A 24,758-nucleotide genomic window follows, 5' to 3' on the forward strand; every position below is an offset into this window, starting at 1 on the left:
GAGACTATGATTATGTATCATACATTTAAAGTCGAATTATATTACTCTATGAAAGAGATTTTAGAAAGATGTGACTATACCTTCAATGAACAATATTCTTTGTCACGTCAAAGTACAATCGAGAAAGATACATATCGCAATATTTCAAAGGTCAAAGCAGGTCAAAGCATGTAAAGCTGTCTAAAATACGACGCAATGCAGCTCAAGAGACATGTAAATTTTAGCTGCATCTATATTGTTGAAAATTATTTCCATGTTTCATTACGATTAATAAAAAAAGCAAATTATATAAATACGATAATAAAGTTTCTTTTCGCGCATTATCTAAATTTTATCAAATTATATTTGCTTTTATTATTATATTTAATTAATATAATTAACTTAATTATATTGCAAAAGAATAATTATATGCATATCAATTTTAAGCTAAAATGTCTGTAAGAATTGTCACTCAAGTGAGAAATATTATTAATGTGAGCACTTCATATTTCTATATTTTGTTATTTATAAGCATATTAAGTTATCTAAATTTTATCGAATTATATTTGATATTATAATTAATTTAATTATATTGCAAAAGAATAATTATGCACATCAATTTTACTTATCGTATGATAAACATTATTTACCAAGTAATAAATAATATACAATACTTACCATAACTCGTTTGACAATAATCGCTGATGATTGACAGCTAAAATGACTGTATAAAGATTGTCACTCAAGTGGAAAATATCATTGAAATATCAAAGGTTAATAATAATAATTGACTCCATACAGTGATCGCAATATGCTGAGTTATAAAATCATGGATGATGGACAGGATACTCATGAAAAAAAATAATCTGTCGATCACGGCAAGACGGGACGATCACACATGTAATTGAAAACAATTCATCAATATCGTTCCAAGATAATTTCTGAATCATCGTTCCATCTTGACGCGACTGACAAGCGCGGTCCGTTTTGGCTGAAGGAGTTGAAAGAAAAATTTATTTTCATTTATTCAGGAAGGATACAGAGAGTGTGTATACAATAATCGAGGGTACAAATTATAATGTATATGCTTGTAATTTTTTTGTGCTGTTGCCAATTTTGCGGATGCGCGGCAAATCTTACGCGGTCATTCATACGCGTATATATAATGCATGTATTGCGTATACAACATCCACGATTTATCGTATATATGTTGACGCGATAAATTACGTCATACACACTTGCAGTTTGACATATTTTCGCGAGAATATATTTTTTTTTCCGATAACAAAATTGCGTACTCTCTTCTTTCGGCCCCGGAAAAATGTCGTGGATGCTGACAACTTATCTCGTGGAGTCGAATGACGTTTGCTGTTATGTACGCATGCGAAAACACGTACACGATCCCGATGTATAATTTGTGTATCTTTGACATGTTTCTTTTTTTTTTTTTTTTTTTTTTCAAATCGTACGCGGCTACTATATTCGCTTATTATAAATCTATGAAGATTTCTGTGCGGATTGTACGCAGGTTTTCGAGTAATTTTCGAAAATGCATTTTTCCTTTACAACATTTCGATAGCCGTGATACAAAGACATGAGATCTTAAAACGCGACAGAATCGCCCGCATTGATTTTCCACATAAATCTATGTGTCTCCTATTTTTCCTTCAGCGTGTTTCCCGCATTTCTGTCTCACTTGCGTGTGTTTTTTTTTCTCTCTCTCCTTTTTTTCACAATATAATAAAAGATAAAATTGCGGGTTGAGAGAAAGATTCCCCTTCTTTGTTATTCCCTTGCCCTATTATCGAAAAATTGCAAGATGCCCACGTTGGTCAACGATGGTGATTCTCAGGAGAAGGAGAGGCTACATATGGGAATGGAGAATGTGCTACAGACATGTCTAGCTATTCCCAAGAGAAAAAGAGACAGAGAGAGAGAAAGAGAGAAAGAGGTACGAATTGGATAGCGTGACAGCGATAAAAAGAGCGACAAGATTTGGCATACAAGGATAACATTGATGTTCACTACTCGCGATTTTCTCGGCGATAGGACTCCATTTTTTTCCCCTAATGGCTGTAATAACAACGATGATGTGTGTTTTCATCACGCGCTTAAATTATCTTGTGCAGTAAGTATACGATCTTCGTGAACCTTAGAATTTAAAAGACAATGATTTCATTAAAGTCGGAAATTACGTAGATGACTAGTTGATGAGTTTAACAAATCCAAAGACAATGCTATAATACTTTATATGGGAAGTTAGTGCAATAAAAGTCGAAATCAAAATTCATTTCTATTGAATATGGCAATCTCTCTGTTGATAGGAGTCCAAATGTAATAGTATTTCGTGATCGAAAATTGTTTTCGAGCAACGTACAAAATTTAAAAAAAAGTAAGTCCTGTGTTTTTTTACGATGGAAAAGTGGAGATTAACTGTGTGAAACGTCTGACAATATAATAATACAATTAAATAATGTATTAACAACAGTGATTAATAATGTCCGTAGTAACTGGAGTGCGGCAACATAAATTCGAAAGAAATTTAAAAGCTCATTCATTTCAAAAGACTTAAGAAACTGTCTCAAATCTGTTGAAATATAAATTAATATAAATTTTTGCATGCTCATTCATAAATCAACATGAAATTCTCGATATTCTGGCCCATGTAATTCGCCAAAATTTAGTAAAATACGATATTTGACATGAATAATGAATATGAATAAAAAATGCAAACATCTGGATTTTTATACGCAATCAATATATATATATAAATATATATATTTATTTATTTATATATTATTTATGTAACAGCGTCAGCATTTCTTTGTCAAATTTTATCGCAAAATGTTCAAAACGTAAATTTGCATAAAAGAATACTTTCCTAATTAATTAAAACAGCTCTATATTTTGACAAAAAAGAAAAAAAGAATAATAGTAACATATTGCACCAGGATTAATACGCTTTGCAGAAATGAATCATTGTATGCTAAAAGCGTATACATTTTGCGTCTCCACAAATTAAACTTTTGTCAGTCCGATTATTTGTGTATTATGTATATACACATCCACACACATTTCCCTATTAAATTGTAGGTTTCACATCAAAATAGATTAATTTGTCAAGAGGCAATGATGGATGACACGTTCTTTTCCAAGCCAAATATGTCAGTCTTATAAACTAGAAGAACTGTACATTTGCACATGAAATTAATAATAATAATATCGAATTCCTATTCGTTATTTGAGCTTCACATATAGTGCATTCAGGATCTTCTACCAAGAACAGACGAGAAATTTAAGAAAATATAATGATTAGAAAGATTTGTAAAGTATTCAATTTTTTGGTCGTATGTTGAAAAGTTCACTATTCCTTATAAATTGTAAAATAATATAATCATGAAGAATTTTTCTATAGACAAATATAAAAATAATAAATATTTTTAATTCTGAAAAAACAGAATTATGTATCAACAACAATATATTATGTTGTTTATTAAGAAAAAAATGTTTAACTAATTTTTTTGCCTGAGACTTGATTTTGGGAGAAAATTTTTATGCGATATTTCTTAGGATGAAATAAACGAAAGCAATTGCAATAATGCACTGTATTATCTTATACACAATCTCTTACACACAAAATCTCTCATTTTCGCACGAATCGATCCGATTTCTGCAGGTGCGAATCGAAAATAATCGTTATTAATCGGATATGTAATATGCGAGTGATTACAAAGAATAAAAATAATCTACAGAGAATTATATATTTTTTCTACATAGAATCTCTATATAAGAGACTGATTATGACACCGATCGTATTGCAAAATATCCACGGTTATTCTACGGTACATCGTGCGACAATAATAACAATAAATTCGATCGAGGATGAATTCTAGCGCGTATATAAATTCGCTACATGTTTCGTACATAGTTATCTAAAAAAAAACCACGTGTCGTGTACGTCATGTCAATGTCAATGTCAACACAAAAGATTCTGTGATCTATCGAAATGATTAGCCTAGTCCTTCTTGTGTATATGTGCACCGTAATACATGTACTTCAATCTTGATTCAAACGTCAAACTGGCGTGAATCCACGAAAAAAGCGACGAGATAAGGCAACACTATTCCTGTGTTCCTTGAGCTTATAGGAAAAAATGTATGTACCTGCGATCAATAAATAAAATGACTCTACGAGAGACAGATCCTGAAAGAGCAAAACTTATCACCTCAGCACACGAGTATATACAAGTAACGGAATGATTCTCTCCTTATCACTGTACATCAAATCGTAGCACTTGCAAAGTGTTGTAATACAATTAAGAGTTAATGGTTTAGAGACTGTATTTTTTTTTAATGCTGATACCTGACAAATCTTGGGAAATGTTACTTTGCAAGCACCCGATTTTTGCATACACACATGCGGTATTTACAGGTTTCGTTGATAAATACCACAAAGAATGAACATCAAATACCTTGTAGCGTACGATAGTGGACATGCCTTTAACACATGAATCGAGATTGTTTAATATAGGAAAGGTGATTGGGACTATAAGAGCCGTAGATTGGGAGCAAAGGTGAGTCGAACACCTGAAAAAACTCAGCAGTCGGTGAGAGACAAGAGTTAGTCACCAATCAACCAATTGTCAGCCTGTTTCTAATTCTCGTTAAAGCTATAACTCTTTCTTTTTTAAGCAAAAAGAAAAAAAGAAAAAAAAAAAAAAAAAAAAAAAAAAAAAACTAAAAGGCGGCTCCGTACGAAGGCATGTATTTCGCGCAACATAATCATCAACGAGATAGTCAATGGCTTATTTACGATGTTTCATTTGTGCGAGCCTCCTTCTTTTTAACTCTTTTCTTTTTTAACGAATATTTTATACGCGTGTGCCCTACAAATGAAACATCTCTTTGGGTTTATGCCAGTGTCGGTGATTTTTTTGTAATGTGATTGCATTACAGTTGCATAGCAAAAGGCGACGTCTCAAGCAAACCATTTTGTAGCAACTTTCTTCGCAAATGGTGAGCTTTTTTTGCCTAAAGAGACTCTACTCTGCAACTTTTGCATTGGAATATAATCCTATAATCCTTACTTAAGAATAGCAATAGCATTAAGTATCGCGTAAATGATAGAGTTTATATTTAGTACAAACAGTAAAGCGTATATTGAAACGCTAACACTACTGCTTGTAAGTCCCTAAAGAGGCAGATCACGGCGTGTGTGTGTGTGTGTGTGTGTGTGTGTTTGCGTTAATGTTAATAAAGTATATATCAGCTACTTATACAATTAAAACGATACATATACGCACTTTAAAGCATATTCCACTGTGCATTAGAAAAATGCACTTTAATATAAGAATATATTCTATTTTTCGGGTTTTTTTCTTTTTTTTTCATTTTTTTCCAACATGCGGAAACATTCGTGAATATAGAAATTTCCATACATGTAATTTTCTGGACCAAACTATTCCGTTCGTCATGTAAATTATGTAAAATTATGTTACATCAGGTATTATCAAATCTTAAGTTTCTCTTGTTCAAATATTTATAGATAAAAAAGAGTAATGTAATTAATATATACAAAAAGGAAATATAAAAAGTATGATTACTAATTTGTTTCAAAGGAGACTTAACTCTCGCGGTGACAAGTTCCTTCGAAATTATTCGTGTCTTCTGACCTATCTCTGAAATATATGTCCAGTTGATATAAGGAACATCACAGACACTGGCACAAAACGCGTAAACGTACGGCGTAATTGTTCCCATTGACTGTATCGATATTTTTTTTTCTTTTCATAAATACTATTAATTATAGCGTTTGTTACACAAACATATTAACAGTCGTCTATCGATTGACTCCACCTGGATAGCTTCCTCCATTACGTGACATTGTTTTTTTTTGTTTTTACGAAACGAAGGACTTACAGTGGGCAGTGGATGGTTGCGTAAGAAACGTTTACAGTCTAGATGGCCCAGAGGAGCATCTGTGGATTGGCGTGAGATAATCTCGCAGTGGTCATCAAGTGCATACAAATCCCTCCTGCGCTACTGTGGATGCACCAGTAGGTCCTTCCTACACAGATATACATTACGGAAGAATGATTACTATTTTATTAATTGTTAATAAAATGTTGAAGATTTTAATGCATCTTCGTGCGCCGGAATTCGTAAATGCAGCTGTCTTTATAGAAATAAGAAATAAGCTATTAATATTAATATTTTTTATATTAATTTTCTGTGCAAATCTTTTGTTTAATTGTGAAATGTTAGTGATATGGAATATTTTATATTTTTTTCTAATATTGTTAAAATTTGCATATAACAGAAGAAAGAAGAAATTATATCAATAAATATATTAATTAAAAAATAAAAAAGCAGACAATTAAGACTATTACATATTACCATGCGTCTCATCATTTTTACCTTTGCCTGGCGAGATGTGAAAATAGAAATATTTCATGATAAAATAGAATTTTTTTACTTACTATGTATGTATTATTGTTTCAAATGTTTAATTATCTAATCCTGTATTTTGAAAAGATTGATTATTGTATATTATATGTATATTATATCTTACGTCCTTAGTAGTTGATAGATTCTGTTTGTATTCATCCATACTGAATCCAGAATTGCTATCTTCTCCGCAAGACTGGACCACTAATGATGTAGTCTCTGTCTACAAGAGAAAAGATTAGAACGCTTGAATAATTCATAAAAATTATTTCTGCGATGCTTTATGGTATGTACTTGTTCTTCTGTGTCATTGACTCTCCGTTTCTTTCCGCACGAATCGGCCGTCTGATCCGATAATCTCTTCTTATTGGAATCACCTTGGTTTCGTGGCGACACACTACCACTGTTTCCATTTCCAGCAATATTGCCGTTCCGGTGCACATTACTAGAAACCTACAAAAATTACAGGATGCACGATTAAGTACTATAAAATATAGTATCATTATGAGAACAGATTATATAGACTATATATTAATAAAAAAGTTAAAGTATATAGAAATAAACTTCCTTCTTACCTTCCTTTCTTTTTTCACCAAACTTGAAGATACATAAGTGTGCAGGTCCTTTCGTTTTACATGTTTAGCTTCAATCCACATTCCTTCCTTCAACATATTTATTTGTTCTGCTTGTCTTTCAACTGTAATAAATATATGTGTAGTTAATATATTTTCTACGTTTACAATCAAACTTATATAATTATATATATATATATATATGTACATAAACATACATATATTTATATTAAAGCTTATGTAATCACACTTACTTGTTTCCACAAAAGATTTGATATCATATGTGAGATCAATGTTGAGACTTTCACTCTTAGCAAATGACAGGCCGATAAACCACATGGAACAATGCTTGCCTGGTTCAGGATCCAATGGTGGAAAAGCTTCCGGATTTACATGTGCCAAGGTAATGTGAAGGTTTCTTTCCAATGTACCTATATAAACGGTTATGATTTTGCCAATTTGGCATGCATGAATTATTAATACATATTGCAATATATTACAAAGAATATATAAATAAATAAATATATATATATAAATTATTAAATGTAGAAAAAAAAATATATATGTATATGCAAATGCTAAAAGTTAATTAAAATTATGTGATAAAATAGTAGCAAAATATTTTTATAAAAGTATAAAGGAAATATATGTACAGTCTTGTAAATGTATTTTTTTTCATTTTATTACCTATTAAATGTCGTATTTTTGACTCAACAAGGCCACACCATTCAAGTTGATCTTCCGCGCTTGAACTTCTAGCCAACAGTACGATATAATGTTTATATTTTCCAAAAAAGTTTGGCGGTTCGAACAACTTATCCCACGTTGCTTTACCAATGATGATCTCTTCAGTTATAGTGAGTCCATTTTCAAATGCATCTTGCATGATAGTTCTGGTAGACGCAGACACATTGAAGGTAGAATTTTGTTGAGGATATGCTGGCGTAATTATTGGCATTAAATGATATCTATCTGACACATTTACCTAAAAAAATAACGAATAAAAGATTTATAAAGAGGTAAAACTAAAAAAAAAATTAAAATTTTATGAGATGTTATGCACTCAAAATTTCGTTATATAATTATATTATTTTCTTGATATTTATATTGTTAAATGCAATATTTATTTGCAAATAATTATAAAAGTAAAAATTTTTACTCTTGGATCCCAAACTGGATAACCGAGATTGACATTATCAGGTTGTTTTAAAAGTACTGGTTGTGGCCATTTCCATTGAGAGAATACAAGGAAAAATTTTTCTATTAGAGTCGCAGCCACAGCATTAGGATAAAGCTGGCACGTTCGCGCAACTAACATCGCCCAGGATACACCACCAAGGTAACCTAAGACATTACTGTATATCCCATGGCCTAAGAATAAAAAAAAAGCAAATATAAAGTAAGATATGTGCATTATTATATGTGTTATTAATTATTTAATATATTATGTCATCTTACGTTTTGCCCATAATTTTATAGCTCTAAGAGCCAATCGGAAATTTTCTATATTAGGTACTAAGCGCAATATTTCATCCGTCACTCTACATCCATTGAGACTCCTGACACACTTTTGATCAAGATTTTTGAGAAGCATGTCATCCCTAAGATCCTGTAAAATTATTAGAGATTGATTTTTTAAAAATCTAAAACGTACAGTGTTTTTGCATGTAAATGTTAAATATTACTAACCATCGAATCAGGAATTTCTTTAAGAGTTAACTTTGCAAATAGCATGTCAATTTCTATACCATCAAAATTCATTTTTATGACGGGTACAAAAGCTTCTTCCACTGCCTACAATATAAATATAAATCATCATAAATATAAATATTGCAAATATTGATCAGATCAAAATTAAATTTAATATATACCAGAAGAATTTAATGTATACCAAAAATTATCATACATATACACTTTTTTTAAATTTAATTTTAATTAGTTATATATTCACATAATAAAAAAATGTTTATTTCTAAACACACACACACACACACACACACACACACACACACACACACACACACACACACACACACACACACACACACACACACACACACACATATATATATATATATATATATATATACAACTTAGTTGTGAACTAGTTTAGAACAAATATATATTAATACTAATAAGAGGAAAAAAAACATTTATCATATATATATACATAAGTGTTTTAAAGAAATATATATTGAATAAGAAAACAACTATGTTCTATATTTTTAAACTACATACCCTTAAATCTGTAACTTCCTCTTGCATCTTCAATAGTTCAAAAAAGGATGTAAAATAATCGGATCTATATATATGACGTGGTACAACACATAATGCATCAATATCAGCGCCTTTGTGATGTACGCCTAATCTATATGAACCAAATGTGTATATTTTACCACCAACTTGTTCAGCTACATTAGGTGGCATATTTCTAGCTATGCTCGTGTCTCTTATCCACTGTTTGACCAATGCATTCAGTTTGCTGTAAGAATATAAAAGTAGTTTTAATAATTTATATATATATATATATATATATATATATATAACTTTCTGTCATAATCAAATGTAAGCTAATAACACAATTATATTATATAAGTGCAACTTTGTAAAAGTACCTCAAGATCTCCATTCTATGATTCAACTCTTCTTCAGACTCAAAAACATTATAGGGTTTGAGGGCCTCCTTCAATTCATTAGTTCTGGCAATGTCAATAGGTTTAGGCTCTGCCACACTAATAGCAGATGTCATACCCAAGGTACGTAAATTGTTCTTCTCATTTGATGTTGAGTTCGAGTTGGAATTATTGGAATTATTACTTTGCGTTTGCCACATTGTGATGTCCTTTATTTAAGTATATACCTGCAAAAATATTTTGTTGTGAATAACAACCTTTTGTTATATATTTATGAGGGGTTGGTCATTAACAGTTATAATGTACAAAAATTACCCTTTGATACGGATTACCTTTAAATTATATCTCGGATTATTTAAGATTACCTAATAGTATCTCAAATTAAAAATAAATTTTGAAAAAAAAATTTTACTTTAAATTATTTTAACGCTAAAGATTATTTAGATTTACCAAAAATAACCTTGGATTACCCAAAATTTTGTTGGGATTGCCACTGAATTACCTAGCCCTTGTACAAAAATTACCTCAGTGACCAACCCCTCGTATATATATTTACGATATATACATATAAAATAGGATTGAGCTAATGAGAGCCAAGCTTTCAGTAATTAGTCATCTATAATGAATCTAAATCTAGACTAATAATAGTCGAGTCAATATTAAAAAATGTAAAACTAAGCAAACGATATGGAAGGAATTTTTTACTGCTTGATAATGTTTTATCAGAAATGCAATGGCATAATAATAAGATATTGTCTTTTAACAATTAATAATTTTTAAATAATTATCTGGTGCCTTAATCACTCTGCTTGGCTCTCATTAGTCCATTCTTATTTTATTTGTATTATTTAATTATATTAGAGTCCTCATGTTTTACTTATTTATAATTCTTATTATAATGTGATCATATTATTATGATACATGTGCTTAAAAGTTTTTAAAAAATTTTACATATAAAATTTAGGAAAAACTTTACGAAAGAGAATCGATGCATCCAAGATAAATAATTTAGACGAATAAATTCACATGTTTTTCAATAAAATCATCCACGATAGATCGAACTTATGATTGCAATATTAAAAAAATGTGAGAGTAAAATAACTAAGAAATGTGATGTGGAAAGAATTTCTTACCGCTTGAATGTTTCGTCAAAAATGCAATGGCATGATAAATAAGATACCCACAGGACGAAGGTACTTCGCTTGTGTTGTCAGGTTATAAAACGCGCAAAAATTGCGAGCACGTTAATCCAAGATAGCGTGGTCGAAACCGCGTTGCGACTCGCTCGAATCGGGAGCTCACGCGTCCTTTGGGATTAAAATTAAAATCGTGACGAGGGAACGGTCGACGCGCTTTGACAAATCGCACGTATAAATAAACAATTTACGCGAAATTTACGAGAGAGAAAGAGAGAAAGAAAGAGAAAAAGAGATACAATAGCTGCCTTGCCCGATTCGAGTGATACGCGAGTGATATCCCACGAAATTCACGAGCACGTCGTGCAAGCTTCTCGTCCTGCCAATCACGCGAAGATCCTTCGGCTTTTGCGTTTACGCTACGTAAATAAATAATAATAAGCAAGCATTATCACACACGCGAGAAATAATAATGGACAACACGTATATAGCCCGCACGTAGACACCTACACCACGCGTACCACCCACAAGTCTCTTCACTATAAAAACATGGCGAACTTATCGTCGCAAACTCTCCACTTTCGCCCTCTCGCTTGGCTTTGTAACGTCATAAAGCATGCGAAACGTCTAGAGCAACTTGCGTTTCCGGCGTAGATATACTAAATATTGGCTTAGTTTACACCGACATTCTTTGATACGCGTACTTAATATTACTGGCCAATCACAGCTATTCCATTCTTTAAGCTATCACGTGACCAAAAATAAAAATACCAATTCGTCAATTTTGATCACGTGATCTGTTTTCACGCCAAAAATGAGCGTCGAGCGTCAGCATGAAAAGGCACCTTAACACGGAAAATTAAGTACGAAACTTATGCGCATGCGTCATCATTGCGGTGGTATGACAGTCACGCTAATTGGTTGAATTTAAAGCAATATATATATATATATATATATATATATATATATATTACATGCTACACGCAATGTTTTATGCGTATAATATTTTTCAATAAAAATATTTATGATTAATGTATTTTAACTTAAAAAAATTATTTTTAAAAATAAAATATTAGAAACTGTCTTTTGTAATGTACAATAAAATATGGTTTAGTATATATAGTATATTAAATTTATTACAATGTAAAGGCAGATACTCATATCTATTAATGCATATACATATAGCAATAAGTATAATATATATGTGTATAATATATATATATATGTACATGTACATGTAGCAGAAGACAGATATAAATTTAAAAATAAAAACTGAAATATATAAAATTATTTATTTAGCAATATTTATGTAGTTATAAAATAATGAGACACTTTGAAAAGAATTTTAATTATTGTAATATATTTGTAATGATATAAAGTTGTGTATCTTATATACATTCTTTAATAGGAATATTCTTTAATATAAATAAATTCCTATTTTTGTCTTTAAGATGTTTGAGCAACAGCTTCAAATTTGTAAGTTGTTTTTCTTTTCGCTGTATACGTCTATTTAATGTTTTATTTTTATCCTGAGTCGTCTTCAATTTTTTTGCTAATGTAGCTTGTTTGTGATTCATGAGTTCATGAAACATGCTTGCTTGCTGATTTAATAATTTTTCGTGTGATTTTTTAAGTTCATTTAGTTCTTTTTTCAATTGTACATTTTCATTTAATAAAGTATCATAATTTGAATATTTAAAATCTGTAATGTTATAATTATTACTTATTAGTTAGTAAATAATTTGTACATAAATTGCTTTTTTCTTTATGAAAACATTTATACATACAGTTCAAATTCGAAGTAGTCTCAACTGAAATAGTCTCATTATTAATATTTTCAATCAATTTCTCCTCATTTAATGTGATAGTACTGTTTTGATCATCTGTAATAAATCCTTTTATTATTTTGTACATGCAATGTATGTGTAATGTATGTACTAAAAATCATATATTGCATCAACTTTAAGTATAATATAATAATCTAATTTAAATTTCCTATTAACTAAAAATTACACATCGGTACATAAACAGCTATTATTTCTGTTTTTAAAAATATTTATACATACTGCTAAAACTGTTTGAAGTAGTCTCATTAGTATCTTTAATCAATTTCTCTTCATTTAACATGATAGTACTATCTTGATCATCTGTAATAAATACTTTTATTATTTTGTACATTGCATTTACTATATATATTTAATATATATTATATTTATGATTTAAGTCGGTATTTATAGTCCGATCTTATATTTAAGATCGTCTTAAGATCTCGTTCAATCAATCAAATAGCCGTATAGCATCATTTTATTGGTTGAACGAGATATTAAATATAAGATCGGATTATGAATACCGGCCTTAGATTCTATTACATCGTTAAAATAAAATTAGAAGAGCAGAGCGTAAACGAACTAACTGGTGTGGATCGAGCCTTATGCAGATGATTAATTTTTTTTACATTTTTAGAAAATTTTTGCAGAAATACAATAACTTACAGCTCTTCATTTTATGTATTTCATCTTGGGATATTTGCAACGTATTTGTGTCTTGCGAGAACACTTGCAAAATACTTGCATGTACATATTGTGTTGGAATAATTTTAGGTTTAAGACGTCTTCTTTTAGGATTCTCTTTATTTTTATAATAATCATCCTCTGTGAAATGTAAACTACATATCCGAGCACTTGTATATGGAGACCAATTATTACGTCCCGTTGCCGCAATCCAATATTTCAATATTGTCTCATCTTGAGATGGAAATCTGAAATATTAGTTAAAATATTATAGTTTAAAGAATATAATAGTTTTCATACTTTGGATAATTTATCTTTAGAAGACATAAGCAATCACGAGCGTATAAATCAGATGAAAAGAGTTTTGCACGTTGTTATAATTTAATATTTGTTCCTATGATTTTCTTGGTTGACGTTTTTTTTTTTTATTACATTTACGCGACTAATGTCCGTACCTAATCGATATCGATCAAACTTAAGTTAAAGTTTTGTTCGTTTTACATTAGCTGTACAGATGTAATAAAAGAAATTTCAATTAGAAACAATCACAGGAACAAATATTAGGCTATAATAATGTGCGAAACTTTTCACTTGATTTATGAGAGAATTTGTGAGATTAGTTATTATGTCTTCTAAAAATAAATTGGGTAAAATATTGTAATTAATAAATACTGTACATTTATATTTTTAAAAAGTAAACTAAATCTTAACCTTTATCGAAAGTCATTTTCGCATCGCGTGTAGTTTTGCTCTATACTAAAACTTAATTACACTTACCTATAAAAATTTATGTTGGAATTTTTCGTCCATACACTTTTACAATTTTTCACACAACAAGTACCCGGCATTATATCACCACGAATTTTATTACTTCTTAAATCAACTTAATCTAACCATTCAACCATGTCACTCAGAAACGAGTTTTCCATAGCAGCCATATTACATATCTATCCCTTCCTTTTCTATCCCACCAATGTAATATTTTTCGGGATCAAGACGCGCTTATTTATTAACTGTTAACTGAACGTTTTTAATTTTTATTTTAATAATTATTGTGAAAATCGCAAAATAGTAGAGGACTTTTATATTCAGTTTACTGCACTCTACCTGCTCACGAGCGTTGGTCTGTTTTAGTTACCGGACACCCTGTATATATACAAAGTATAATATACAGAGTTTATGAAAAATGTGCAAACCCCTTAATATTTTTAAAAAAATATGTGTTTCTGAAAAAAAAAGTTTCATACAAAAATTATAAAAAGAAAAACTTAAAAAGATGCATTCAATGGCAGTTTGACCATAGGTGACGTTGTCGAGAGCAGAACAAGATTATCTTAAATTTTTTAAATGGAATGTCTTTTTTTTATTACATATTTTTATAATTCTTTTTAAGATAACTTTTGTATGAAATATATTTTTCAAAACATTAAAGCCCGTGTCACACTACGTATTGCGGACGCAGATTGAATTTTATCTCGGTTCCCTGCCGCAAAGCTATTTTTGTGGCTTTGAATAAAGAAATTTTACGCAATGTGCCTGTTATTTATATATATATATATATATATATATATATATAAATTTTTGAGAAAAGAAACACTACTTTAATGCAAAAATAGCGGCAGCGTAAAGGTTAATTAACTTATTGTTAGAGCCGGTTGTTCCAATGTTGGGTAACTTTTACCTCGTTGGTAACTATTTTTTCGGCTCCTTTTTTAAAACTTATATCTAAAAGAGATGAAAATATAGTTATCAACGAGATAAAAGTTACCCAATGTTGGAACAACCGGCTCTTTTATAATTATAGTATATTATATTAATTTTTTTACAGCCTAAAATTCAAGAATCAATTGAGAAGGAAAGACTGGAGAAAAAAGATTTAGACACCAGAGAAAAGAAAAAAAAGACAGCAAAAAAGATAAATCATTTTGTAAGTACGATTTCATTTTTTACATTTAATGTTTGAAAGCTTCCACTTTCATCTTTTAAACATAAATTTTGTGTTTTATAATAGAATATAATTATAATTTCTTATATTTAATAATTTAATATTTTTTTACAGATTTTTATTTATTAGCATTGTGGTAAAAAGACAGATCGATTAGGACCATTATTATTTATAATGATAAAAGTTAGCAAGCATTATTATATAATTAAAACAATTTTAAATAATAAAATTAATAAATAAATAAATATATAAATATAAGTCTGCCAGTATTTCTTTTTTCTTTCTAGTTAAATCTTTTAGTATATTTTGTTTATTATTATTGTTTCATTGATATTTTATTTTAACGCTGTAGGGGCAAATACGATCATAATAATTTTATCATAAAATATTTATATATTATTTCAAAAAGATAATATTAAAAATATTTATAAATATTTAATAATATTTAATATCATAAATATTGCGTACTGCCTTTGATAATTAATAATAATACCGACGAGGTACTATTAAAGATGACCAGCCATGGGCAAATTTTCCTGATTATCAAGAGAGCTCAGGAAGATAATCGAAAAACGGTCACATTATCGACATTTGACAATTACACGGGTTATTTGAATAATACGAATATTTATGCTCATCTTGCTATTATTGTTTTATTATCGGAAATGTAATAGATCTTTTATATATATATATATATATATATATATATATATATATATATATATATATCTCAGGAATAATAAAATAAACATTTTAATCTACAATATAGTGCATAGCAATTATTTTCAAGTAATTTACTGTTTATTTTATTAATTATTACTGTAATGTTACTGCAATAATACTATAATTTATTTAAGCATGGCATAGTAAGTTTTTTATATTATGCTAACTACCATAAAAGGCTGGCCGTATTTAATAGTACCTCGCGATGATAATAATATATTTTTAATATGCTTTTATTTTTAATAATTTGTTTTTATTAATAATTGTTTTAATTAATTTTTAATAATTTATTTAATTTCTTCAATTTTTTTATTTATTAAACATCTAAAATAACTTTACAGATAGTGCGCCTAAATCTAGAATGATTAGAGGCTAATTGTAAATTAAAATTTTGTCGAACTAAAATTTAAATATGTAATTTTTATTATTAAAAGATTATTAAAAAATATTATTAAAAGATTTAAAGACTAAAATTTTAATTTAGAATTGCACTATAAAAAAATTGACTTAAAATTATTTAAAATGTAAAACTTTGTTATTTTTTCATGTGCATAATAATAAAATTAAAATATTTATAAAACATTTCTTTATTATTCATAAAAATCGCCAAATACATATTTTCGCAGAAAATACTTTGCTTTGGAAACAGATGGTGAAATTAATTTTATCGTTTGTTATTTATTGCCGACTTTTTTTTTTTTTAATATATTATGTATAAAACTGGACGCCGTGGAAATGATATAATCTTGTCGGAAATTTTGTTAGGCGAGCTCGGTCGCGACACTTTTTCGTGCCTTCGAGGCAAGAAGGCTGCTGCCTGGAAAGGGACGAAGAAAACGAGATAACTATGTGAAGCTCAAGTTTCATTTGCGGCTGGGAAGACTAGGTGCAACTTACCCGGGGGAACACTTTGGCCGGGGCATTTGCTACCTGCCACTAAATTAGCGTTGGAATTAATCTCCATCTACTCCTGTTCATTCCACGTGGTCTCCGGCGAAACCTGCGACTTTGACGAACATCGTATACAAGTATCTACCATAATGCAACATAATAATGCATAATCGATACATACATTTCATTTTAATAATATTGTCATAGCACAAATATTAATAGCAGAAGAAATTTTATAATTATTTATAGAATTTATGGAATTAAATTTTATACTAATTGAAATAACTAAATAATAATTTTTGAACGATTAGAAATTCTTTATCAATTTTTAATGATATTTTCTAGTTTTCCTCTACATTTGTTAATATGCGAATATTTTTTTCTGTTATGGTCAATTTCATTTTAACGATTCATTCAATAATTTTCCAAATAGTTTGGTAATTATTAGCAATTAATAATTTAGTAATTTATTAAATTTGTATTTTGAAATGTTAAAATCTGCACTTTTTTTGTAATTTCTTTTTAAAATCGACAATTGCAATTCTTAAAATATTATTTATTCATTGAATCTAAATATTATGATCCAGACATTTTTTCGCATCTTCTTGCCTTTGTTTTTCCAATATTTCTTTAACCAGGACCGACTCTCTACACGATTTTTCCTTTGTCTACATCACCCGGGAAATCACGGGTATAACGGAGCCGGTGAAATTAAACGTCTTTGAGCGGTACCGCGTCGGGACCGTGAAACTGTGATTGGACTCCGTCGTAACTGTTCATCCTAAACGGTTTAACGGTTCTCTGTAGGCCATTTTCTAGATCAAAACCAAATCGAAACACCACGCGTCGACGTGTTGAAAAATAAATGTATCTCGAAAGAAGTAACGCAATTTTTCTAGAAATTTGATTAGTGTTTATGTCATGTTTAAATACATTTTTTTATAGTTCATTGGTCTTAAGCCAATATTATTTAAGATAATGGTTACATTTATAGATATTAAATATAACTATGACGATCTGTTATTGTTGAAAATTCATTTTAAGGATGTATAAACTGTCAATAAAATATTGTAAATTTATATCTTTTTTTTTAAAAAAAAGAAATATATTGGTTCTTGTCTCTATTTTCGTTTTAATTTATTATATGTATGTTATAAAATAGAATTGCTCGGAGCTTAAAATCGCGGATTTAATATCTGCGGCATGACACAGATGATTGCTTCTTGCGTCAACAAGGAATTATTGGCAAAGGCCGCATTGGGCTTTTTTCGATCTCTTTCCACGCCTGCGTGTATGTGTACTTTGCGTGCTTTCCGTAAATAACCAGATTTAATTGTGCGTGATTCAATAGCGTATCGCGAACTGTGAATAAATATGCTCTTCGATGCGACTGCAAAAAGCGCCGATGAAATGTGACAAGATCCAATAATTTCCAATAGAATATTATATATTGCATCTTGCAACCTCGTACTGTTACATCTCAACCGGAAAAAAAGATATCGTATTTTATTCAGATGAAAGTCTCAATTTTCAGAATTACCTTCTGTCTTTGACATTAAATAGACATCTCTCATATCCAGAATACTGTTAGTTTTCTTAATTTAATTAATTTATGTTTAAGACAATGCATTTCACTTATTATATTATCTTGTCCTCTATTAATTTCAACAATCTAGATTGTAAATAATTAACGCGCGAAAAGTTTCTAAGAACGAAAGAAAAATATAGTAAATAGAACAAAACTAAATCTATTTTCTCTCCCAAAATTTTTCTTTAACAATTTATCTTCTTTGGAAATTTTCCTTCTTATTCTCAACTTATATAACTACCTTGTATCTATTGTTTTAACAATTGAGTTGGCTGAAATTGCGTAGCATTTTCAAGAATGATGTATGTACATACTATATGTTGAAACCCTCAAAGCTTTCAGAAATCAATTTTTTATTGACTCCTGACGAAAAAAGAAAACAACTTTAAACGCTGTCGTTTTTTCGACATCGTCATATAGCATTTCTGCTCAGTCTAGCAAACTAGCGCGAGAAAAGGTAGGACGGAAAGACGAAATCGGATTGGAGTTTCCAACCGACTCGTGTCTTCGTCCTTTTCTCTTACCCATCGCTTCACAGAGATGACATAGTCAACTTTTTTTTAATGCAATATATATTGGGATGGGTAACAGATATATAGCTAGATTCAGATAAGACTCCATTTTTCAATTTCTCCTTCAGCTGCTTTTCTATTACTGTTTCCGTCACCGAGATGGATCCTGGTTCGATTGCCGGGATCGTTGAACGATATCGTAAACTGCCGTCTTTTATAAATGTTTTCGCGCGACAGAGTACTACGTACAATTTTTCAAACTTTTTTAGAAGATTTGTCGTACTGCCAATCGCCATAAGCTTCTTACTGCGAACACGAGGATTAGCCTTTTCTTGGTCAGTCTTTTGGTAAAATATTTCTCTCATATAAATCTCCATACAACTTTATTTGTGTCTGAGTCATTTTAATCTAATGCCATAAGCTACAACTTTCTTTTCGGATGCAAGAAATTAAAATATTACACATAGAAGTAATTTCGAGTATAAGAGATTATCTAAGTCGTACTTAAAAGACGCGACGTTTTATTAAAATATTATATAATATATTTTGTTATATAAATGCTTTCTCTCTTTCGCTTCTCGAATTATGTAAATAGTTATTTAACCTACAAATGCAAGCATGAATCTTAGCAGAAATGTAATGTAACCTGCTTCCAACACAGTTAATGAAAGTTGTTTATCAAAGTCAGTAAACACGGAGATAAAAGTAGAACAGAGGTAAAGGAATCAAGACTCACCGCTAACAAAACAAACCAGAATGTGAAAATCTGACAGATCACTATATGTATATTTGAGGGTTGAAATCAGATTCGCTTACAGAGAGTTATATGTGTTATACGAAATATACTCTCTTAAACTGAACCAGTAAAATATCACTGTAAAAAATAATTGCAGACAAAGTGTCTAAATTTTTCTTACAAACGCACTGTTTGAAATGTCAAAAGAGTGTTTGAATTTTCAGACATTTAGATCTGAAAATTTAAACAAAAATATGTGTGAATTTTTAGATAATATCTTAGCGTCGCGATAAGATTCTATCAAAGATCAGTGAATTATAATTAATCTTTGGTGAAAACTTACAGTTTACTCTTCTGTCATATATTTCACTGATTATGGCAGTATAATTTTACTGAAGAATTTCATCAGCAATTATGTACTTTTAATTGATTTTCCTTTGAGCTTTTATTGCAGTGCTATATACTTAAACTGAAACCATTTCTTATCAGTGAAAATATACTGATTTTATTTAAGAAAATATTTCCATAATTATGTTATAAAATATGTTCGGCAATTATGTACTTTTAATTGATTTTTCTTTGAGCTTTTATTGCAGTGCTATATACTTTAACTAAAACCATTTTTTATCAGTGATAATATACTGATTTTATTTAAGAAAATATTTCCATAATTATGTTATAAAATATGTTCGGCAATTATGTACTTTTAATTGATTTTTCTTTGAGCTTTTATTGCAGTGCTATATACTTTAACTAAAATCATTTTTTATCAGTGATAATATACTGATTTTATTTAAGAAAATATTTCCATAATTATGTTACAAAACATGTTCGGTAAAATATTCGAAACAAATACTTGCGTCCGACGATTTAGACGCGGATTTGCATTTGCAAAATCTCGTGGTTTATATGTATTTCTCGAATTTTTCTTCTCCGCGAAATATTCCACGTTTGCGATACTGTATACATTCAAACTCACGTTGCATCCCGCCATTGTACACTCCATCGAATAAGTACGCGAGTACACGCAAGCATATGCTCATCCGTTAATCATATTTTGCACTTTTTCGCAAAATTTTTCTCACGTTCCAGCAAATTTGGCCGACGGCGAAATGAGTCCTGCTATTTTTTCCCGGACACTGTATGTGTCCGGAATGCAACTCTGGCATCGTATCGTTTCCTACATGCAGTCCCTACATCATCCGTCTTCATTCGTTAACCTCACGATGGTGTTTGTCTATTTCTCTCGCTGGAGGACATATAGGATGAGCATTAAAGGACAATTTACGAAAAGCATTTTTCATTGGTTGAATCAACCCGTTTTTCTTTAAATGAACGAGAAATGTGACAGTCACAGTAGCGAAGAAAAGAAATCAAGCACGGCTTGATTCCGCAAGTTTCCACAATGTTCCGCGTAATTGGAATTGTTTTATATCCGCGGAGAAAGCTATATTACAGAGCCAGCGCGATATCCGAGAAAATGAATCGTAACTAGGGATGCAGCTGAACCCTCTGAATGCGCTGTAGCTCTCGTTACCGGTTAAAAGCAGACTGGATTTATTTCAGTTAAACCACCTTGATGCCAAGAAGATTGAAAAATGTCCTAATGTAAACATACATATATAACTAATACACACGTTTATTATATTTTTACATAATATAATTTATATTATATAATTATATACAGTTTTATATTAAATGATCGAATTGATTATTTAAATAAAATATATTATTAAATATATTTTTTAATATACACTATGCAAAAAAATTAAACGGCCACTTTCTTTCATATAAAAAAGGCTATTTTTCAAGTAGTTGCAACTTTCTTAAAAATAATCGGAATCAAATCAATAAAAAGGCGTTTCAAAGCTTGAAGTTTCTAGTTTTAGAATCTTTAAATGGATTTCAGTTCTTTCTATTTGTTACAAAATTACGTTGTAAAAAAGCAACAGTCAATTGGACAAATTTTTCAAAAGTTTGTCTAAAAATACCGAATAAAAAAAAACTTCTAATACAATTTTATTAATTGAGTGTTAAAGAGCAGAATTTTAGCTTTAATTTCTTTTTTTAACGAATGTTCTATGATTTTTTTCGCCGAGATATTCATGATTAAAGCAAAATCGAACTATTGACTTTGAACGCTTATAACTAGTGAAAAAATTATCGTACAATAACCATTAATAAAGCAATTTAAAGAGAAAAGTTAACACTTTAAAATGCTCGAATCGGTTTTTCAATTATTCATTTTTAAAGCGTTATTGTTACTTAAAAATCAAGTAAAAATTACACTTTTATTTTTTTTACTTAAATCAATGAAAGTTAACGAAAAAACGCTAAAATTTTCATGAACTCTACAACATTTACAAGTAAAAAGGATTCCAGTTACTTGTACAAAAGGCCGAAGTGTTAAGTTTTTTCTGTACATTTCAAAAACTTATTAATGATTATTGTACGATTATTTTTTCACTATTTATAAGCATTCAAAGTCAATAGCTCAATTTTGCTTTAATAATGAATATCTCGGCGAAAAGAAATCATAGAACATTCATTGAAAAAAGAAATTGAAGCTAGAACTCTGCTCTTTAACACCCAATTAATAAAATTATACTAGGATTTTTTTTAATTCGGTATTCTTGGACAAACTTTTGAAAAATTTGTTCAATCAATGGACGTCGTTTTCTTATAATGTAATTTTATAACGAATAGAAAGAATTGAAATTCATTTAAAGATTCTAAAACTAGAAACTTCAAGCTTTGAAACGCTTTTTTATTGATCTTATTCCAATTATTTTTAAGAAAGTCGCAACTACTTGAAGATTGGCTTTATTTATATGGAAGAAAGTGGTCTGTTAATTTTTTTGCGTAGTGTATATTGTTTAATATATTTTTTGTATATATTTTTTATATATATTATTTAATATATTTTTTATCTGTTTTATAAGAGTGTAGAAAAAAATATTTTTACAGTCGATAAAAATATGAAATTTATCGAAAGAATTGTTATTCTTGTATTGAAGAAGTTCGAGAGATAGGAAAAAAGTTTTTTTTTCAATTTGCGTATAATATTTTTGTTAGGTAATATCAGAAACAAATCATGATAAAAAGTGACGAAATACATGTTTCTATTTTGTAACTTCCATCTCCCTAAGAATATATGTACATTTTACTCTCCGTTTTTCTTACAATAGAGCTAACTCGACACTGACTTATTCATAAGTGTAAGCGGGTGCATACGTTTTCGCTGAGTGAATAAGCGAGAGTACTCGAGTACTCGGATTTGCACTTAGATCCTGTGGCACGTGTCGCGTTATTTGCAAGCGCAATATTACGGATCTACGAAATCTAACTTAATACCGAGGGCGCAACAGATGTCGCGGTGTTATTGCGTAATATCTGCGAGGCGTTAATCACAAGATGCCTTGCATCTGAACTCTCCGAGTGAACTCGAATGTCCGTTTTCCCTCCCAGTTTCTCGCGATTCGGACTAGCTGGCACAGCTAGCAGCTGTCTACAGAGAGAAATGCCTACAGAGAAATTTGCGAAATTTATCGAATATTCCCTGTTTTCATCTACAAATTTCCTGATAAATTTGACGCTGATTTTCACCGATAATAATAGTAATTCCGTCCCGTCCATGAATCGAGGACGATTACGTTATCAGAAAATTGCATCATGTTCATCCGACGAAAGAAATAAGTAAAGAGCTCGAGCGGGATGTTATTATTTGATAGCTCCACAGCAGCCCGTACTTTTGTATAAAGAGAGAGAGAGAGAGAGAGAGAGAGAGAGATGGCCCGCATACATTAAAATTCCCTCAGCGATATTCTCGTCCCGTGAATGCTATATATTCATCCATACCGACAACTCTGCAAAATTCATGCTTCGCCGTTTAATTATCTCTCGACGGGCGGAGCCTCGTCAATGAATATCGCAATCTGAATTTCCTCGGCACTCCATCGAGTGTCACTATCGATATTCAGAAAGGCCGAGTTTACCCTCAAAGGATCATCATTATTGCAGGGTTCGCGGGCGCTTTTGGCGGGGATAAAAGGCGGCGAATACGAGCGGCGGACGATGAAGGTGCCATTCGGAAAAATTGAATATCGCCAGGCGCCATAACTTAGGAAATGACGACGAGCCGGCCAGTTCCGTGGCGTAGGATTTAAAAGTAAAATGCAATCTCAGCTATGCAAATCCCGCATAAATCGGTCGGAATATGCGAGCGAGCTGCCCAGTCGTGTGCCAAGGATCAAAAATTTCCCTCGGGTTATAGGAATTCAAAAATATGTCCGATAAATTGTGTTAAAGAGAGCCCCTGTCTTCTTGTAAATTGCAATAATACAGAATGATTAATTCATAATATCTTCAAGGCTTGACTTTAACTGTTGAAATCACGAGTTCTTAGAAATAGAAAAAGAACGATTTCAGAAATTCTTAGCTTTCAATTGAAAGAAAATTGTACGGAATTTTAATGTATTAATTTATCTTTTTTTATCCTTAACATCTCACAACAATCAAAAAATTATTTATTAATTACTTATTAATACTGATAATGTAATACATTATTATCAGAAGAAGATAAAAAAAAAAGATGTCTCATATTTTATTTACTTATTATTAGACAAAAATGGTATATTTAATCACTTATACATACATTTTTTCTCTCTTTATATTATATTAATATTTTATTTGTATTATATTTTTGTTGTAATTATGTATGTGAAAAATTAGAGAGAAAAATCCTCTTTTCATCTGTTAAAAAAATTGTAAATTGATAGGCATAACATTTCACGTCACTCGCAGGTGGAACGTCTATTTCTCTCTTTCTGTCTCTCTCTCTCTCTCTCTAATTAAACGAGCAGTTAATATAAACATTCTGGACCTCCGCCAAACCGCGAAACCGATTTGTTGTGAGCGACGTTCGAGTGGAGAACAGTTCGTGCGAAACGACGGACACGAGAAAAAGCGCTGACACAAAGGTGTCCACCACCACCCCCTGTACTCGACCGAGCGCATCGAAACGCGCGGCGTGTGCACGTTGCACCCTCCCCCTCTTCTAGGATTAAATCTATTGTCGCAGTAATCGG

General features: G+C 30.3%; 2 protein-coding genes across 2 annotated transcripts; both read right to left on the reverse strand.

The window, feature by feature from the left end:
- Positions 1-964: 964 nt before the first annotated feature.
- Positions 965-11,344, reverse strand: Hrg (poly(A) polymerase hiiragi). Its single transcript, XM_072897546.1, has 12 exons — positions 10,764-11,344; positions 9,613-9,857; positions 9,236-9,479; positions 8,687-8,791; positions 8,456-8,606; positions 8,157-8,368; positions 7,685-7,982; positions 7,252-7,428; positions 7,001-7,122; positions 6,720-6,878; positions 6,550-6,648; positions 965-6,045 (listed from the first exon to the last, which is right to left on the reverse strand). Exons 2-12 carry the CDS (start codon positions 9,828-9,830, stop codon positions 5,992-5,994), a joined length of 1,839 nt encoding a protein of 612 aa, XP_072753647.1. The 5' UTR covers positions 9,831-9,857; positions 10,764-11,344; the 3' UTR covers positions 965-5,991.
- A 729-nt stretch (positions 11,345-12,073) lies between these two features.
- LOC140668668 (uncharacterized) lies at positions 12,074-14,232 on the reverse strand. The gene is made up of 5 exons (XM_072897884.1): positions 14,054-14,232; positions 13,259-13,524; positions 12,833-12,913; positions 12,554-12,649; positions 12,074-12,468 (listed from the first exon to the last, which is right to left on the reverse strand). Exons 1-5 carry the CDS (start codon positions 14,122-14,124, stop codon positions 12,155-12,157), a joined length of 828 nt encoding a protein of 275 aa, XP_072753985.1. The 5' UTR covers positions 14,125-14,232; the 3' UTR covers positions 12,074-12,154.
- Positions 14,233-24,758: the final 10,526 nt, after the last annotated feature.

This window comes from Anoplolepis gracilipes, chromosome 8 (genome assembly GCF_047496725.1).
Source record: "Anoplolepis gracilipes chromosome 8, ASM4749672v1, whole genome shotgun sequence".
Classification (NCBI taxonomy): domain Eukaryota; kingdom Metazoa; phylum Arthropoda; class Insecta; order Hymenoptera; family Formicidae; genus Anoplolepis; species Anoplolepis gracilipes.